The 17,356-nt window shown below is 40.6% G+C and overlaps 1 protein-coding gene across 4 annotated transcripts in view; it reads left to right on the forward strand.

Annotated features, from left to right (window-relative positions):
• Opcml (opioid binding protein/cell adhesion molecule like) overlaps window positions 1-17,356 on the forward strand; it is a 514,267-nt gene that overhangs the window by 482,139 nt on the left and 14,772 nt on the right. Inside the window, exons 4-7 of one of the 4 annotated variants that reach the window (XM_031344913.1) lie at window positions 9,100-9,237; window positions 9,634-9,754; window positions 10,246-10,397; window positions 11,297-11,323. In XM_031344913.1, the coding sequence (XP_031200773.1) occupies window positions 9,100-9,237; window positions 9,634-9,754; window positions 10,246-10,397; window positions 11,297-11,323 (438 nt within the window). The remainder of the gene's footprint in view (window positions 1-9,099; window positions 9,238-9,633; window positions 9,755-10,245; window positions 10,398-11,296; window positions 11,324-17,356) is intronic. The other 3 variants (XM_031344914.1, XM_031344917.1, XM_031344916.1) reach the window with 3 other exon arrangements.

The following is a 17,356-nucleotide window of genomic DNA, read 5'->3' on the forward strand; positions in this document are numbered from 1 at the left end:
AAAGGGTCTTTCTTGACAACTCATGCATCTGAGGGCCCAGAGCCCATTGAGGCAAAGCCACTGCCTCTAACTACATTGATAACCAAGGCATCAGCCAGCTTCCCTTACAGCAGAGACAGATGAACCCCAAGGTCTGATGACAGACATTTCCAAGGAAAACAGTCTACAAAAATGACAAAGGCATCAAGGGTCATTACACCACTAAACAATGGAGCCATTTTATAAGAAGTACACAGTTGGGGGATTTAGGTGATATCATTGCTATGTGAACTTCATAGAGCATGTGTACCAGACACAGACTTGGAGTGCCATTGAGGGATGCACTAAACTGAAGGTATAAGAAGCTGATACTGGTGGATACAGCCAGCTACTGATAGCAAAACATTTTTGGAAATAGGACATTTGTGCTCTAAATTAACAATAGAAGTTTAGTATAAAAACTAACACAAATTGGCAACCACTATCTGTTATTGTGAATTATGTACAGTATGTAATTGTATATAGTACCCATTCATTTCACTGGCATTATCATATAAACAAAGTATCACTCACACCAAACACATGAAAAATGTCTTGCATTGTCACTAGGACACTGGACATCATTCCATTATAGCCATATGGGATCACTATCATAAAGAGGGGCTGTTGTTGGCACAAAGGTCATGTGGAGTAAGATGCTAACTTATGAGGAGAAAGAGTTAGAACATATGGAACTAAGAAAGAAACCAAGGGGCATGGCACCCACACACCTCTCTGCTGTTTGAAATCGTTGACATCATCATGTACTACCTGACCTCGACTGATTTTGACTCTGTGCTCTGCCATGGCTCAAGAAGCCACTTCAACAATTCTGAGTACCTTCAACAATTCTGCTGTCCTATAGGCACTGACAGCCTCATTGTACTCCAAAGCATTCTGTTCTTCTAAGATGCTGTTTTCTTGAAGAAACTGGACCTTGGTAAGAGGCAGTGCCTGCTTAGACTAGAGCAGGATCATATCTATTCTTCTTAATCCATGTGCAGAGAAAATACAGTGTCTCTTCAATGCCTTGTGTTGTTTGTGGTTTGTTTTTGTTTTTGATTTTTTTACTTCTCTGTTGCTTGCTGTTATTCTTACTGTTCAGAATTACCTGCACTTTCTATGTGTTCATAATAACTACTGGTTCAGAGTGTAATTAGTAGTAATAATAAGAAGAAAGCCTATAAAATAAATAACAGCTTTCAAATATTCTTAAACACTTTGTCAATAACTTAGCTATTTAAGCTCTGCAATTTTAAAGTGCTTATTTTTTCTTCCATCTGTACACTGTTTGGGTCGGAACTGTTGTTTATGGGGTTTATCCTAGACTATTTGTTAACATGCAAATGCTATATACTTTTATATTTTAGGCAAGGTCTTGCCTTCAAACCCTGGCTGGATTTGAACTCTATGTAGATCATAGTAGCCTCAAACTTGTACCTACCACCCATCATTCTGCCTCTTCCTCCAAAGTGCTGGTGTGTCACCAGGCCCAACTCAATAGCTGCATTTTTATTAACCATGCTCAGTAGATGGGTCTCTTCCTCTCCTTCTTCCTCTCCCTCTCCCTCTTTCTCTCCTCCTCCCCCTCCCCCTCCCTGTCCCTCTCCCTCTCTTTCTTGCTCTCTCTCTCTCTTTCCTTTCTCTGGCACATGTCCCATACATCCATTTAAAGGAATGTGCCACATCCTCACAGGCACACTGTCTGTGTCACTCATCAGGTGACAATCAATAAGACAATAGCCTCATCTGTGTTCTAAAACGCTGTACCCTAAATACATAATTACAACTTGCTTAGTCTGCCTAATGCTGTTTATATGTATGTTTTCAGGGCTGACCAATTTGGTATTGAATAACAATAGGTGCTCTTTCTCTGAATCTGTGCTCAGCCCTCCTATTTGTCTGTAGCTCTTTTTGTAGTATTGAGGCCTCTTAGACTTTACTCAGTCCATTTCTGTACGTCTGTTGTTTCTGCCTTTGTTCAGCAAAGGTTTAAGTACTTATATATATGTATGTAACAATAGTTAATGAAAGAAAGGGTCATAAACTTGCAAAAGATCAAGGCGGTGTGTGTGCAAAGGTTTAGAGGAAAAATAGACAAGAGAAAAATGACATAATTATATTATAATCTCAATATATAAATAAATTAAAAACTATTGTACCATAATTCTTCCTACATATGCTGATCTCAACTTAGAAAAGAAACCATTACCCATCTCAGTTAATAGGTATCTGTACTGTGCTTTGGAGAGAGGCTTATCTGGGGCACTCTAGCCACTGGAGACAGACTGGGGGCAATAAACAATTTCAGCACCACCCTGACGGTCAGTACCTTGTACAACAGCAAGGTCTCTTCCAACCATGCCTGCAACAAAACTTCTGGTACCAAATTGATGACATTGTTTTTCAGATAGCAACAGTGGACAGATCTGACAACACTGAAATATTCACAGCCTTTTGTGTTCCAAGGCCCTGAGTGACATCTTACACAAGGAATGTGCAGGAACAAGACAAGGACTTGGAAAGCCAAGGCATTGAATCTTATCAGTGACTCTGGATCCTCATTACTGCTTCTTAGTTTTTATAGTACCCTGGGGACTTTGAAAGGGATCTGATGCCAGGGATCTACCCCAAATACAACCTGCTTGTGCAAGCACAAGAGGTCACCTTAAAATTTCTCCTTGATCAAAGTTGATAGGAGACAGGGACCAAACTTTATATTCTAAGCACTTCCTCTTAGGTTTGATGTGAGTCTCTGGATACCCCCTTCTCTTACTCCTCATACCATAAAGGATCATTACTTCCTTTCAGAACATCAATCTGGGATGAGCTACTTGACTCATTTTCTTTTTCTGGGGTCCTCAATTTCCCCAAGCAGAACATAGAGACAGGGTTTCAGAGACCAACTGACTTCCAGATGCAGCATCCTTACTGACATGCTCCTCCCCCCACTGGAGCTCAGGTACCTTTTACAGGAGCACACTGACCTTGTCAACATCCAGCTTGCTGTCAACCTCAGGGAAGGGAGCCAGCACGCCATTCTGGATGGTGCAGGCGCTGGCAGCTACAGCCTGAACAAAGTTCTCTGAGCCCAGGACAAAGCACTTTTTTGTCAGCACCAGCAAGTGAGTCGTTGACCCAGGGGCTCAGTCTCCCAACCAAAATTACTTTAGCACAATTCAATTGCTTGTATTAATTAAGAGAGAAGGAAATAGTGGGTTTATCACACTTTTCATTAACTCCAGTGCAGTGAAGGGAACAGTGTACCCGGGAGCCTGGAGCAGGCAAGGTAGCTGCAGTCCACACTCCTCTATCTAATTAAGAAGCCTAGGCTTGCCTATTGCCAGTAGCCTTCTAAGGGAAGGGAAAGGGTGGGCAAATACTAATGGTGTGTGGGGCGGTGGCAGAGGATGAGCAAATAAGAGAAAGAATCATATAGGCTCCATCCCCTGACTTGTAGTCATCAGGGACAACCTGAACACACATGTTATATGTTAAGTAGACAGCAGCTGCATGAGCTAGTGAAAAAAAGTAGAATGTGCCACTCCCATTCAGGTGTAGGTGACTGAGGCAATAAACAGAAACTACATTGGAGGAAGAACGAACAATTCAGACCTCAGTTTACCTAAGGTGATCCACATTTCCAATGCTATGGCCTGAACTCAGTCCAGACTCATTCTATTACTAATGTTTCTAAAGTCCAGAAGAAGAAAGCTGTTGGGACTAGATATTGTTCCAACGTTAAGAGCAATGGCTGTTCTTGCAGAAGACCCAAGTTCCATTCCCAGCACCCTATCTGTAACTCCAGGTCCAAACAATCTGACACACTCTTCTGGCCCCAGAGGGTTTTCCAGTGGGGCATAGATGTGCATGCAGCCAAAACACTCCAATACACATGAAGTAAAAATAAATAAACCTTTACAACTATTTTTTATAAACAAGGGAGCTCTTGTGTTAGGAGGCATGTGGATGATACTGATTCTGGGAGAAAGAGATACTATTTGTGCCATCAAATTCATAGAAGGCAACATTTCTGTCTTTCATTCACCCTTTGTCTCTTCCTTGAGATATTGGTGATGAGGGTACTTGTTCATTGCAGAGACATTGATTACAATAAGGAGATAAACATTTGTGGTGTAGAAATGAGGATTACCTTGTGTGCCCACTTCTTTCCTGACTCATCCTTGTAGGCACTGGGTCCATGTGAGTCTGAAATTCTGGTAACTCTATTGCTCAGGCTCAGTTTTATGCCAGTAACTAGGTGGCAAGTCATGCATCCCTACTATGCTGTCTGAGCTATCTTTAGCACACAAAGAGAATGTCAAGAACTGGGGTCAGCCTTGGATTCCCAATCCAGCCCTACTCTAACCTGAAAAATGGAAAGCTGTATTCTAATAAATTGTTGTCTCATCTCTCTTTCTCTGTATGTATGAGAGAGAGAGAGAGAGAGAGAGAGAGAGAGAGAGAGAGAGAGAGAGAGAGAGAGAATGTTTTATTGACACAAATCCTGCAGAGGAGGAAGATTGAATGGCAGGATTTGTGCATATTATGCTACAGGACCTTCTGATGGTCTCTGCTACATTGCATTCACCTCACAGTTGGAAGCTGTGGGAAGTGTTCTTCCTGAGATCTTATTGTGTTCCAGAAGTCACACTGCAGGATTTCCAACCAGGCGGCATCTCAATTAGTGCATGCTAACTTATAAACATGCTATACTCTACAACTAAAGGAGCAAAACATTTGTTCTTTCTTAGCCCTATTTCCTGGGTAGCTTCAGTGAAAAGACAAAGGCAATTTTCGAGGTAGATTATAAAGGCATCAAGGTGATGAGTCAAAATGTGCATACAACCAATGTGTATATGAGTCTAACTTCCCCAGTTCAGTATACCTGGGATCATCAATGAGCCCAAAGGACTTCTGTGGAGTCCACTGTGTCCTCTGCCTCCACTGGATTCTGTCTTACCTCTTATTTCCTCCTGTGTCTTCTTCCTCAGAGTACTCTATCCCATGCTTTATCCTTCCCACTGTGCCTCCAGATACTCCAGATCCTGTCACTTACCTCTTTGAGACTCTCACCCTCTGGGCATGTTCCTGGGTGTCACCTCCTGACAGGTCACATGGCAAAGCTGTGACAGGTACTGGTGTTTAACTTCACAGAACATTTCTATAGATAGTCCTGCCACTGTAAATAGCAGTTACAGAAGTATGGCAGGCATGAGGAACACCTGAAGAGGCTTAATCATTTCTACAGATGCGCTGGGCTGGACTTGCCTGAAGAAAAGTATGGTAGCTTTGATGATCTGAATAGTCTAGTCAAGATAGAGAGGAAAGGACACCTTCTAAAACTGTCCCCAGGGATTTTCAAAGAGAAGAGATAACATTCTGTCTAGAACAATAATCTCCCAAACATGGAAGGCTAAAGTCCTTGACCTCTATTCCTTCCAACTGTGCCCTAAGGAGTCTCCTGCAGAAGCAGAAAGGAAGACAGATGGCCTATGTATAGCAAGCTGGGGCTCAGGATAGAAAGGAGCAGAAGCAGGTCAGAGGGCCTCTGGGTGTCTCCTCCGACTTGCTGTCTGATCTATTCAGCCCTAATACTTACATTACTTCCAGCTGTGAGATATCTTCCTGCTCTTCTCTACCTTCTGTGAGAGATCTGGAAATAACAAGGAACTAAAGTATCAAGTTAAAGATAGAGCAAAGTACAATCTGCTTGAAATTTTGGGCTCATGAAATTATTCTTGTTCCCTATATTGTCTGTGTTCCCCTCTTCTACCACACACAAACATAAAGTGTCCAACCCATCTTCTGGGTCATAATAGGCTACATTGAAATGACAGCAGGTGATTGCAGGGACAGTAAGCGGTCCAAGCATCCTTCTTCCCACTCCATTTCTGTCTGCACCTTCATTCTGAAGACAGAGGTGAGCCTGGGTAATAAAGTTGAGCTCTCTTTGTTCTGTGATCTTATTATATGAGAACTTGCACCTGTGTCCATAGAACCATGAAGCAAGCACATTTCCTGGGTCAGAGTAGATATTTTTTACACTGTGTATGAAGGACCCCAGTTGTACATTACTACAATCTAGTTAGTAAAATGAATTGTATTCTCATCTTTGAAATACTCCTATCCTTCCAGAGCAATAGCCTTTATTTTTAAAATCTTTTAATGGAGGTGCCCAAAGGAGTAGGGTAGATTCATAATACCTCAGAGTCCTTGGCTTAAGATGGAAAATCACACAAAAAGAAAATTTGGGGTACTATCCTAGACTCCTGTTTTAATGTCTTTTGTCAGAGAAAATATTTCAGCCAGGTAGCCTTTATTAGAAGGATTCCCTTCCAACGTGTCTTTTCCATCCTGTAGATCACAGGCATCTTGCAGGCCCAGCTCTCTCTCTCTCCCTCTCTCTCTCTCCCTCTCCCTCCCCCCTCTCTCCCTCTTTCTTTCTCTCTCCCTCTCTCTCTCTCTGGCTGATGGAAAGATCTTCACATCTTTCCATCTTCTCCCTGTCCCAACTTGTGCTTCCCTCAAACTCTGCATCCTACCTCTTTTCTGAAGCACAGAGTCAGAAATTTACAGTCAGTATTAGAAAGGGCTGTTTCACATTACTATGACAGATGCCTAGGATGACCATTACATGATGAGAAAAGGCTTTTCTGAGCCCCAAGGGCTGAAGGTACTGAAGTTCATGATTGGTTGTTTCACTCTGATCCTGTGACGTGCAGCACATCATGGTGAAAACATAATCCAGAACAAAACCACTTGCTTTGTAACATCCATTTCACAGCCAGGAGAAGAGGGGGTTGGGCATCAGAAGTCGTGGTCTCCTATTATCTCAAAGTTCACACCTTATCCATCTAAAATATCCCATTCATTCCCACCTCTGAAAATGCTACCTCCCAATAGTGTCAGGCTTCTTGACTAGGTTTCTGACACATGAACTTTTACTCAAGATTTAAGATCCAACTACAGCTTAGACAGTCAGTCATGAGTGTGTGATTATCTGGGACAGCATCATCATTGAAGACTGTCTGATACCACAATTGCTGAAAGGCCATCTCAAGCCACCTTTTGCCAGGTGGTCTTAGGACAGCAGCTCAATGACACTTGGGAACTTGTGAGAAATTCAGAATCCTGCAAACCACTCCAAATGACTGAGAATCTATGATTTTTTTTAAGTCCCCAATGAATTTATATGCAAATTAAATTCTGAGAAGCATTTTGTTTTTAGTACAAACTTAACAAAATCTGTTTTCTCATTTAATGAGGTAGTATTATCATAACAACCCCCATTTTATATAGATTGCATCTTCTCTTTCTTCCTTTTGTGCTAATACACACACATACACATACACATACACACATATATATGTATGTATATACATACATACATACATACATATACATATATACATATATATATACATATACACATACACACATATATATATATATATATATATATATCTTCCATGAAGACAGCATCTCAGATAATGAAAATAAACCCTCTATTTCAGAGTGTTTAGGTATCCCCCATGGACTACCCCAGTCTGTTTTGCCTACACAGAGGAAAACAGACTCCTGTAATGCCATGCTTTATTCTACAGGTCAGTACTCTTTGAGTACTCTTGAGCCTGACCAGGGCTTTTTCTTAGTATCTTCCCAGAGTCAAACCTGAACTGGGCCTTTCTTATTTTTTCCCACAGAAGAAAACATTGGCCCTGTTTGAGGCTCCTACCAGGTCCACTGTATAGAGCTCATCTGTTTTGTTAAATACAGTGAATTACATGGTAGCAAGTATTCTGTAGTACATTCTTTTAGAGAATAATGGAGTCCTATCAAAGATAGCCAAACTTCCTATCTGCCTATCTTTTTATCATTGTCAAAATAACAAAAAGTAAGACTGGAGACAGAAGATTCATTTGGGTATGTTCAATTTCATTTTTGTTTTACTCTTTAAAAGTCAGCCATGGGTCAGGCAGCCAAATTTCAATAGAGGAAATACAATTCATCTCTGTTAAACTTTCAAACCAAGTCTCAGAAGTACAGAGGACCTGGCCTCAGGTCTGTGAGAAAGGAAAAGAATTCTGCCTTGTGGCCTTCATGGCGTTTGAGTTTTCAGAGGAACACAGTATTTCAACAGAACTCAAGAGAAAGAGGGTTTTCTTTCTTTACAATGAACCAAGGCATAGGATGAGGTAAGGGTTCAGATTGCACTAATGATGAAATAAGAAATTAAAGTGAAGCAAGTTTTCAGCCTTCAATTATTCTGAATACCAAACTGCTAACTCTGTGAGTGTATAAGACTGAGTTCTTCAGAACAACCCACAAAACCAGGTATAAGTCCATATTACTATATGGACTTATAGTTATGTCAATTTTGACACGTTTCCAAGCATTGCCTACATATCCACAAAATAACTCATTCACCAATTCCCTAGTCTATTCCACTATAGTTTAAATTTTTAAATTTTAAAGTGACAACTAAAATTGTATTTATTTATCATGTACAGCACTACATATACATTGTGGAATGGCTCAATCTAGCTGGTTATTTATTATCTGTCTCAAGTTGAAAGTGAACAAGCAACTTTGAATTTATTTGTATTAAAATATAAAATATATTACATCTATTTCTACTATAAGAAGTTAGTTAGCTTATATTTTATATACAAAGGCTTTTCTATATATAAAATATTGTTTCTAAAAACCTAAAGTTACTTGCAATGTTTTATTACACTATTGATCATGACAGATTTATTTAAACTGTCAACCTTTATTAATGTACTAGGGTATTTATAATGCATTTTCTTAATTAACTCTTATAATAATCATTGAAGAAAAATATTGATGGTCCATTATTATCCAATGCACTCAAAAAGTTAAAGTAATATACCTGGAAATACACTTATCCAAGGACCCGTCAAAGAATACCTTACTTTGTACAACCTCATCTCTTTGTTGGGTGTTCAGCCCCATTCTATGGCCATACCTCTTCCGCTTACACCCTCAGATTGGGTAATGGCTCTGTTCTGAGACTAACAGTTCTGTGTTGTTTTCTGCCCAACTATCTCTTCCCAGAAGGCCAGGGCTTTGTGAGTGAAGATGAATACCTGGAAATCTCAGACATCAAACGTGACCAGTCTGGGGAGTATGAGTGCAGCGCCTTGAATGACGTCGCTGCACCTGATGTTCGGAAAGTAAAAATCACTGTAAACTGTGAGTTGATTGGCTCCCAGGGAATCCCAGGGGGGGAAGTGGTCAAGGATTAAACCAACCTGCTAGAAGCAACCACCCTTTCCTCAAGTCCCCACACCCAAGCGTTGCCAACAGAAAGGCAGAGTTTTGTGAGGTTGTTCTGCTCATCCCCTGTGTTATCATTTACAGCTGGTATCTTCTTGTGACTCTCAGGGCTTTCAGCAAGTAGGGACTGTGACTAACTTAGAATGGATTTGAATGTCTGAGAGGCAAATGTAGTATCTTCATATTTAAATGTTACATCTTCCTAAAATGGATGGTTGTTTTACTAAGAGAAGGGCTTTCACATGGATGCTTGTCTTCTCTGGAATTATGTTTCATTTTTTTTTTCTGTCTTCCTTGCTTTTGTTTCTCTAGACCCTCCCTATATATCTAAAGCCAAGAACACTGGTGTTTCCGTTGGTCAGAAGGGCATCTTGAGTTGTGAAGCCTCTGCTGTCCCCATGGCTGAATTCCAATGGTTCAAAGAAGATACCAGGTACCTTGAAGGAACTAGGGGTACTCTGACACAGAGCTGATTAACTATACATCCCCAGAAGGAGAGTCACATAGTCCAGGGGCAAAATGAGCAAGATAAAAACATGTTATAATCTCCTTTCAATAGAGTCTCCTTTTAGAATCAAAAGTGAGACGAAAAAATCGAGGAAGCTGGGAACTCAACAAAATGGATTGTCCTTGTTTTACAATCTTGGATTAGTTATAGGCATGGTAGCTTCTAGTCAGTTGTCCTTGGAGTATGAAAATTTTTATTTTAATTAATTAATTTTAATAAATTTACTTACTTATTTTACTTCCTGATAAAGGATATGGCACTTATGGCTTGTGTTAATGGGTTGGGCTAATCAGAAGAAAGGGCATTTGAACAGGACTTCATGGCAGTAATTCTAAGACCCATCTTTGCATCCTTTGAGTATCTGTTGCCTCCCTTGGCTGGTGGGTCCTGACTAATAGTGCTTTCTCCTACTTCAGGTTAGCCACTGGCCTGGATGGTGTGAGAATTGAGAACAAAGGTCGCATCTCCACTTTGACTTTCTTCAATGTCTCAGAGAAGGATTATGGGAACTATACCTGTGTGGCCACAAACAAGCTTGGGAACACCAATGCCAGCATCACCCTGTATGGTGAGTGCAGGAAGCCTGGATCTGGAGGACTTGGCCATGTGAGGGAGCTCCAGGAGCTTGGGAGGGTGGCCTGCAGAATCTGCTTGGCCTGTTTCCATCCATATTGTTCAACTCACCACCCTTAGCTAAAATATACTCCTCCCTGCCACTCCCCTGGCATGCTATGCAGTCATGTTTCCAAGGTAATTTATTTTGGCCAGGTTTGCCCCATTTCAAAAGGAGTAAACCAAATTGTGAATCAACTGTGATTGTAAATTACATATGGGACAGAGAACCATGGGGTGGTTCAACAGTAGTGTCATCTGAAAATAAATGAGAAGACAGAAGTGTGTGGGAATAAAGGAGAAACCATTGTAAGATTGACAACTTCCATAATAAGAATCCATACTCCTGGGATCACAGTTACAGTTTTCAGCCAAGTAACTCTTGCCATCCTGATTCTCATGTAGACCACCAGACCATGTTCTCATATGGGGATAAATTGGGAAGAGAAGGCTGAATTCTCATCAGGAGACCCTTCTATTCCTCATAAAAACTCGGGTTTGTTTTTCTCCATGGATGCAGGAGTCATGAATGGCTACTATGGAAACCCTTCTCTTTCATTGCTCCATCTTCCCATATTGCTGTGTCTATATTCCCATGCAACATTTCATTCCATAAACTAGCATCAGCTTATGGTAATATTTCATACATGTGTGTATGTCTATATATGCTGAGGTACAATGAGAGGGAAGCATCTGATGAACAGGATGAAGAAAGGCTCATTTTGTTTTTCATGTGTACCTCAGATGTAACAAGCTTGACATGTACTGAACTTTGTCCACCAACCATCTGAAATGTGTGATCTGTCTTTTGTTTTCTCTCTGCATTGTGTGTGCATTGTGCTCTGTGTGTCTTAGAAATAAGCCCCTCATCAGCAGTGGCAGGTGGGTACAGCATGTTCCTTCCTTCCCCTGCCTGCCTGAATGCCTATGCTCTTGTATTTTTAAGCCTACTCCAAAGACAGGCTTGCCTGCTCCCTTCCCTAATATGTTCTCTATAGTAGATTTCAAAGGGGTGTGGCTTGACCATTTAGATAATAAGCATGTAGAACATAATGGCTTTCACACACACTTAAGCGATTTGATTAGGGAAGCTCAGAGAAAGTGAATTCACTCTGTCACCCCATAATAAACATCTAGTGGGTCATTGCTTACAAGGAGGAGACCTCTGCTATTTCTTCACAGGGGTGCATTGTCAGGAACCCAGCCTAGAAACCAAGTAGATTATTATATGACTTTCTAGAGACAAATTTCCCTCCTTTGAATGTTTTGTTTTGTTTCCTTTTACCAAGACTAAAAAGAATGCTGACTTAGTCCTAAAATTTTTATTTTCAAATGCAAGTTCTTAGCATTTCATGATGGTGATATCTGTTATTTACTAAATATTTATTGGTTTCTTGGTATCATGTCAGAGCTGATCAAGTCAAGTTATTACCTACATTTTACAGATTAATAAAAGAAGAACTAAGGAGTGTGGGTAATGCCAAGTATACATGGGGAAAGGATAAGTGTTAAATGAAGCCCAAACTCAGACATGTTATCATGCACCAGAGTGTTTACTCAGAGAATAATTAAAATAATCAAAGAGATACCTTCATTTATACCTTAAACATTTGGAAAACACTATACCAAATATGCAGCCCTGCGTCCAAAGGTGAAAGCCTGTGCACTCTACTTGTCTAAGACATATTGATCTTAGTCTTATGGAAAATTATGTTTGTATTTCCACTGTCAATTTATACAGCCACAGATTCATGCCTATCAAAGACATACTCTGCCAAACCTGGATGGTCCTAAGTGCTAGTTCCTTAGTTATGATACCACTAAATAAGAAAGAGTGAGAGTATAGTGTTGTCCAGACTATGACTTTTATTCATTCCTTTGACTAAGAAAGTTACAGAAGTTGAGAGACTATGGCCTCTAGAAGGGTCTTAAAATGATGACCCATAAGTCCTTACATTCTTGTCCTTTTCTGCTATTAACAAGGAAGCAGTTGTGTCATTTAGAAATAGCCCTTGTGTCCTTACATAGCCTTTCTTCTGAGTTCCAATTGGATTTCAAAAAATGGAGAGATAAAAGCATAAAGAGAGCTAGCTGACTCATGTGTCTCTTAGAAGAACACAAGTGATGTTAGCTAGGGGCTCTACCTCTATGATCTTATTTAATCTAAGTACCTTCTTATAGATCCCATATCTAGATATAGTCATGTATATGGATAGACAACATAAAAATCTTGGAGAACAAAATTCAGTTTATGGTGCAGACATAGAGTCACATCTAAATTCAGTTACATGTTAGTCAAACTCCTTCCTTGATCTTTTTTTTCTGCAACTAGGCTGTTGGGGGTTTGTGCTTGCCTCAAAAGGCTGATGAGAGGATTAAAGAAGGGAACCTATAAATCAGTATAGATACATGACTTTGAGAACACCCAAAGACTGAAGGCCTCAAATTACTAAGCTGAAATTAGAATGATCATGAATTATCAGTAGGGCAAAGTTCATCAAATAGCTGTAAGTACTGAACCTTTTCTATAGATGTTGAATGCTATGATTCTTCCAGTCTTCCAACATTTATGGCTAATTGGCCCATATGATCACTCTTTCTATTCTTGGACTTGCCAGAATTATTGATCAGAGGACATCTGCTTTTGTTTCCCTCAAAGTCTCCTCTGCCCTTTAGCTTTAGAATTCTTGAATCCTATGAGCTGCCTGGTCTTACTTTACCGAACTGGAGTCTACCTTCAGTATCTATCTATTCCTGGAGCGAGGCTTCTCAAGACCCTATGCAGATCAGCATACATACCCCAACTATACGCTTGTCATATCTTGATTTGCCAATTGTATTCACACAGCAAGTAAAGGCTCGTGTTCATTAAACAAGTATGTAATCTGTAGCTGTCTCAAGCAGGTACAATCATTGTTCTGAGAAATGATCACATAATCATATCACAACAGCTAGAGTCCCTGTTTCTATAGCCTTTACATTAAAATTACAATTTTTCTTTAAGTTGTTTGTTTAATAAAAGCCTTTTTCCCCCTTAATCCTATAATGGACATAAGGAACTATGTCTGGCTATATAACTATGATCTGACTTGGAGATCCACACAGAATATCTGGTCAAGGAAATTTTGTAGATGTTGATATGATGAAAAGGTTGTATTCAAGATGCCAAAAGTTCAACTGTAAGGAACTGAGATGTGATTAGTTGAGTTAGGTGCATTGTCTCCATGGATCTTAATGTTTAGCCTGTGCTGTTTCTTGGATGGTTGCTTAGGGAAGTTCTTTCACTGAGCATGGGATTTTTACTGTGATGGTCCTTTGGGTAAGATATTATCTGTGGTCTTTACAAACGCTCTCATGTTAGGATTGATGACCATAGATTTTGCCATAGAGAAAAGAGAAAGTGTCTTTTGATCTGCTTTTTCTGTGTACCACAATGGTTCTCCTATCCTCAATGGCCCAAAAGTATACCTAATTATAGCTACAAGTGACTAGGATGTACAGGACAACTACACTGGGTCTTTTTATGATTCTCTCACTGAGCATATAACATATGTGACAAATTTGTCCTGATCTGATTTTGCATGTGTGAAAATTGAAGCTAAGTCAGATAACTCAATTCACATTGGCTTGTAAACAGCTGAACTGTAACTTGAGCCAGATATTTTAATGTCTAGGGCCTCTTTCTGTGGTTCTTAAGTTTTACTTTAGTTCAGCCCATGGAGGATGCTTGAGGCCAGTTAGTATGGAATCACATATCAACAAGGTGTCTACTTGAGTTAACTCTCACACCAGATTCTCCCTTTACCCATCTGCCCTAAGGCCAACTCTTTGGAAAGCCAACTTTCACATCTATAACCTGTATATTCATACTTTCCAGGCACATATGCAAAGCCTAGATATGTATTTGTGTCACCTTTCACAAGCTATGTCTGGTCTATATCTGGTATTTGAGAGTCTCCCTTGACTCTGCCTCTCTGGTCCCAAGTCTTCATGCTTATCTTCACACACTACATGAAAAAGCAGAAACCCAGAAAAGAGTGGGATAGAAGTAAGTTTAAAAAATTAAAAAAACAAAACAAAACATGCAAGATTATAGAAACAGTGGGTAGAGGAAAGGCTACAAGGACTAAACAACTGGAAAAAGTGAACAAAACCTAGAGAGTGGGTGATCATCCTAGTAAGTGGTTGGTGACACTGTGCAATGCTTCTTTCTCATCAGAGTCAAAGCTTCAGGCAGAGGCCAACCAAATAGCACACTACATCACAAACTCTGTTTGGGTCCAGGCATCCTCAGAGCTGGTAAAGGAGGAGCAAAATGCAGAGAAAAAAATTAGTTATGGCAGCAAGGAGAACTGAGATCTAGTGTGACAGACCTGACACGATGTGGTCAGCTCCGAAGAGCTTAGCAGAGTAATGTACAAGAGCAGAGGAGATTCATGGCTTGCTTGGTTTTAGGTGTATGTCTCTGTTCTGAATCTGAGAAACAATGGGAATACAAGAGTCTTTCCAAAGGATAGTATCTTAGTTAGGATTTCTATTGAAGTGACATCATGGCAATAGTAACTCTTACAAATAAGGCCTTTAATTGGGGCTGGCTTATAGTTCAGTGGTTTAGTCCATTGTCATCATGGCAGGAAGCATAGTGGCATGCAAGTAGACAGCTGCTGGAGAGGTACCTGAGAATTCTACATGTAGACTGGTAAACAGTAGGAAGAGAGAGTGATACTGGGCTTCGCTTAAGTACTTGAAATCTCAAAGCCTCCTCCAGGTAATACATTTCCTCCAACAAGGCCATACTCCCTATTTTTGCACTGCCTATGAGCCTGTGGGGCCATTTTCATTCAAACCATCACATATGGTCTCTGCCAATATGGGATATAATCTAGAACCTTAGAGATGGTGGCTAACCTCCTAAGTGTTAGAAAAGCAGAATACTGTGTCTGTTTGTTAGTTTTATTGAGTACATGTAGTCTACTCATCTACACAAGAGGCAGCCTAGGCCTCTTGAAATCTTGTCAACCCTATGTATAGCAGGCAGTGGCCCAGCTCAGCTTCTTGGCCACAATTTTGTCTCTTATGGGAGTCTCTTACTTTCCAGCAGCATGCCAACTACTCGGCCTCCTCTTGGCTATGAGTAAGAGGCCCTGTCCCTCTGTCCTTAGAGTGTGAAGAAGGAAGATTTGGAGCCTAATTTCATCCAGTACTGCAGTGTGATGTGCTTAATGAGACATGAACAGAAACATTATTGGAACTTGCAGGAGAGAGGGATAGCAAATGCACACAAAGTCAAAAGATGGTGCAGAAAGAAAACTAGATTTCTCACATATCACCTGTGTAATTGTAGGAACACAAATTAGTTTAAAAGTTAAATATCAAGCATAGGGACAACTCACTGGACTCTTGTCATTACAAACACTTCAGTTAAAACAACAGCTGGGCTCTGGGATTTTTCCTCATGTGAAATATCAGTACCCTCACAGCCATTATGCCTATAGTCTACTAGAAGCTTCTAGAGACCTAGTCACCAAACCCCTATCTTCTTTGTAATGGCTCCTTAATGGCTGGAATAAATCTGCATAGCAGACTGAATTTATACATTCAAGGTTTTTCAACTAACTCTAGCAGTGACTAGCTCCTGTTTCCTGTCCAAGCAATTCAGCAGCATTTGTGGGCAAAGCCCTCAGTGCCCTGGAACATACCTCTGCATTCACCCTAGGTTCCACACAACTCTGATTCAAAGTCTCTGCCTTTATACCATGCCCCACACTATTCCCTGTACAGGGTTACCTCACATCCTGTACCACACTGCCCTGATACCATGCTGCACACAATACCCCTGCCCTTACACCATGCCCCACATAACCTTGGTTCAAAGATCCTGCCTTCTCACTGAGTCTTATACATGACAGCTTGTGTCTTCTCTTTCTGCTTCGTTATCAAAGTGTCCTGAACAGCCACTCTCTAGGCAAGTGGCTCCAGAGGCATTATGAAATGGAAGCACAGAAGACCCAAGGATTCTTTCTAGCATGTGCTCCAAGGGCCTCCTTATATCAGGATTTGCATCTTTTACTTCCTTAAGCCCCATTTACCTCAGTGTCTCAAGATCTCTCTCCTTCATAACATCCTGATTCTTCTTATTCCAGATCCCCTCACCCTCCTTGCCCCTATGTTCTGTGTTCCAAAGCTTTCTTCTGAGTCCTAAGATCAGCATGATATAGCATCCTTCTTACCTATCCACCTTGTCTGCCCTTGGCTCCTTTACATAAGCCCTGTAAGTCAGTCTCAAGGGTGGATAACAGTGAGGGCAGGAGAGGTCATCTGTGTCTTCAAGTATCATAGGAGCTACATTTCCAAGCCTGCATTACTTGGGGATTCTTAAAAATGCAAATGTGTGAGCCTTAATCTGGAACCACTTAATCAAAGTCTTGATGAATAGTCCTGGGAGTGTGACACGTAAGCAAGTTATTTAGAGAATCTTACGCCCATAAAAAAGTGGCAGGCATAGAGCAAGTCTTACTTATGGTTCTGTACTTTTAAGGCTCTTGAAAGCTGAGCTATACCCTACTTTTTTCCTTCATTCTTAGGAGAAAGAGCTACTCTTGCTTCTTTCCTTTGGTCCCCCCAGTCCAATTCAGTATGTGCATTATGTTCTAGTTGTACCCTGTTACTAGAACCTTCAACCCTAATTTTGGCTTCTATTCCTATTAACCTTGGACAATGGACTTCACTGTCCCTCCCCCAACCCACTTGTCTTGTTTATGTACTACACTGTATATCTGACCAGGGTGATCATCTTCCCACTGGTTTCCTTCTCTTTAGTAGCCCCTCCCAACTGGCTTGTCACAAACCCCAAAGGGACTTTGTCATTTTAGTAGCTAAAGGAATTTTTCCTTCTTACTAGAAAAGCATTCCGCT

This window comes from Mastomys coucha, unplaced genomic scaffold, assembly GCF_008632895.1.
Source record: "Mastomys coucha isolate ucsf_1 unplaced genomic scaffold, UCSF_Mcou_1 pScaffold23, whole genome shotgun sequence".
Classification (NCBI taxonomy): Eukaryota; Metazoa; Chordata; class Mammalia; order Rodentia; family Muridae; genus Mastomys; species Mastomys coucha.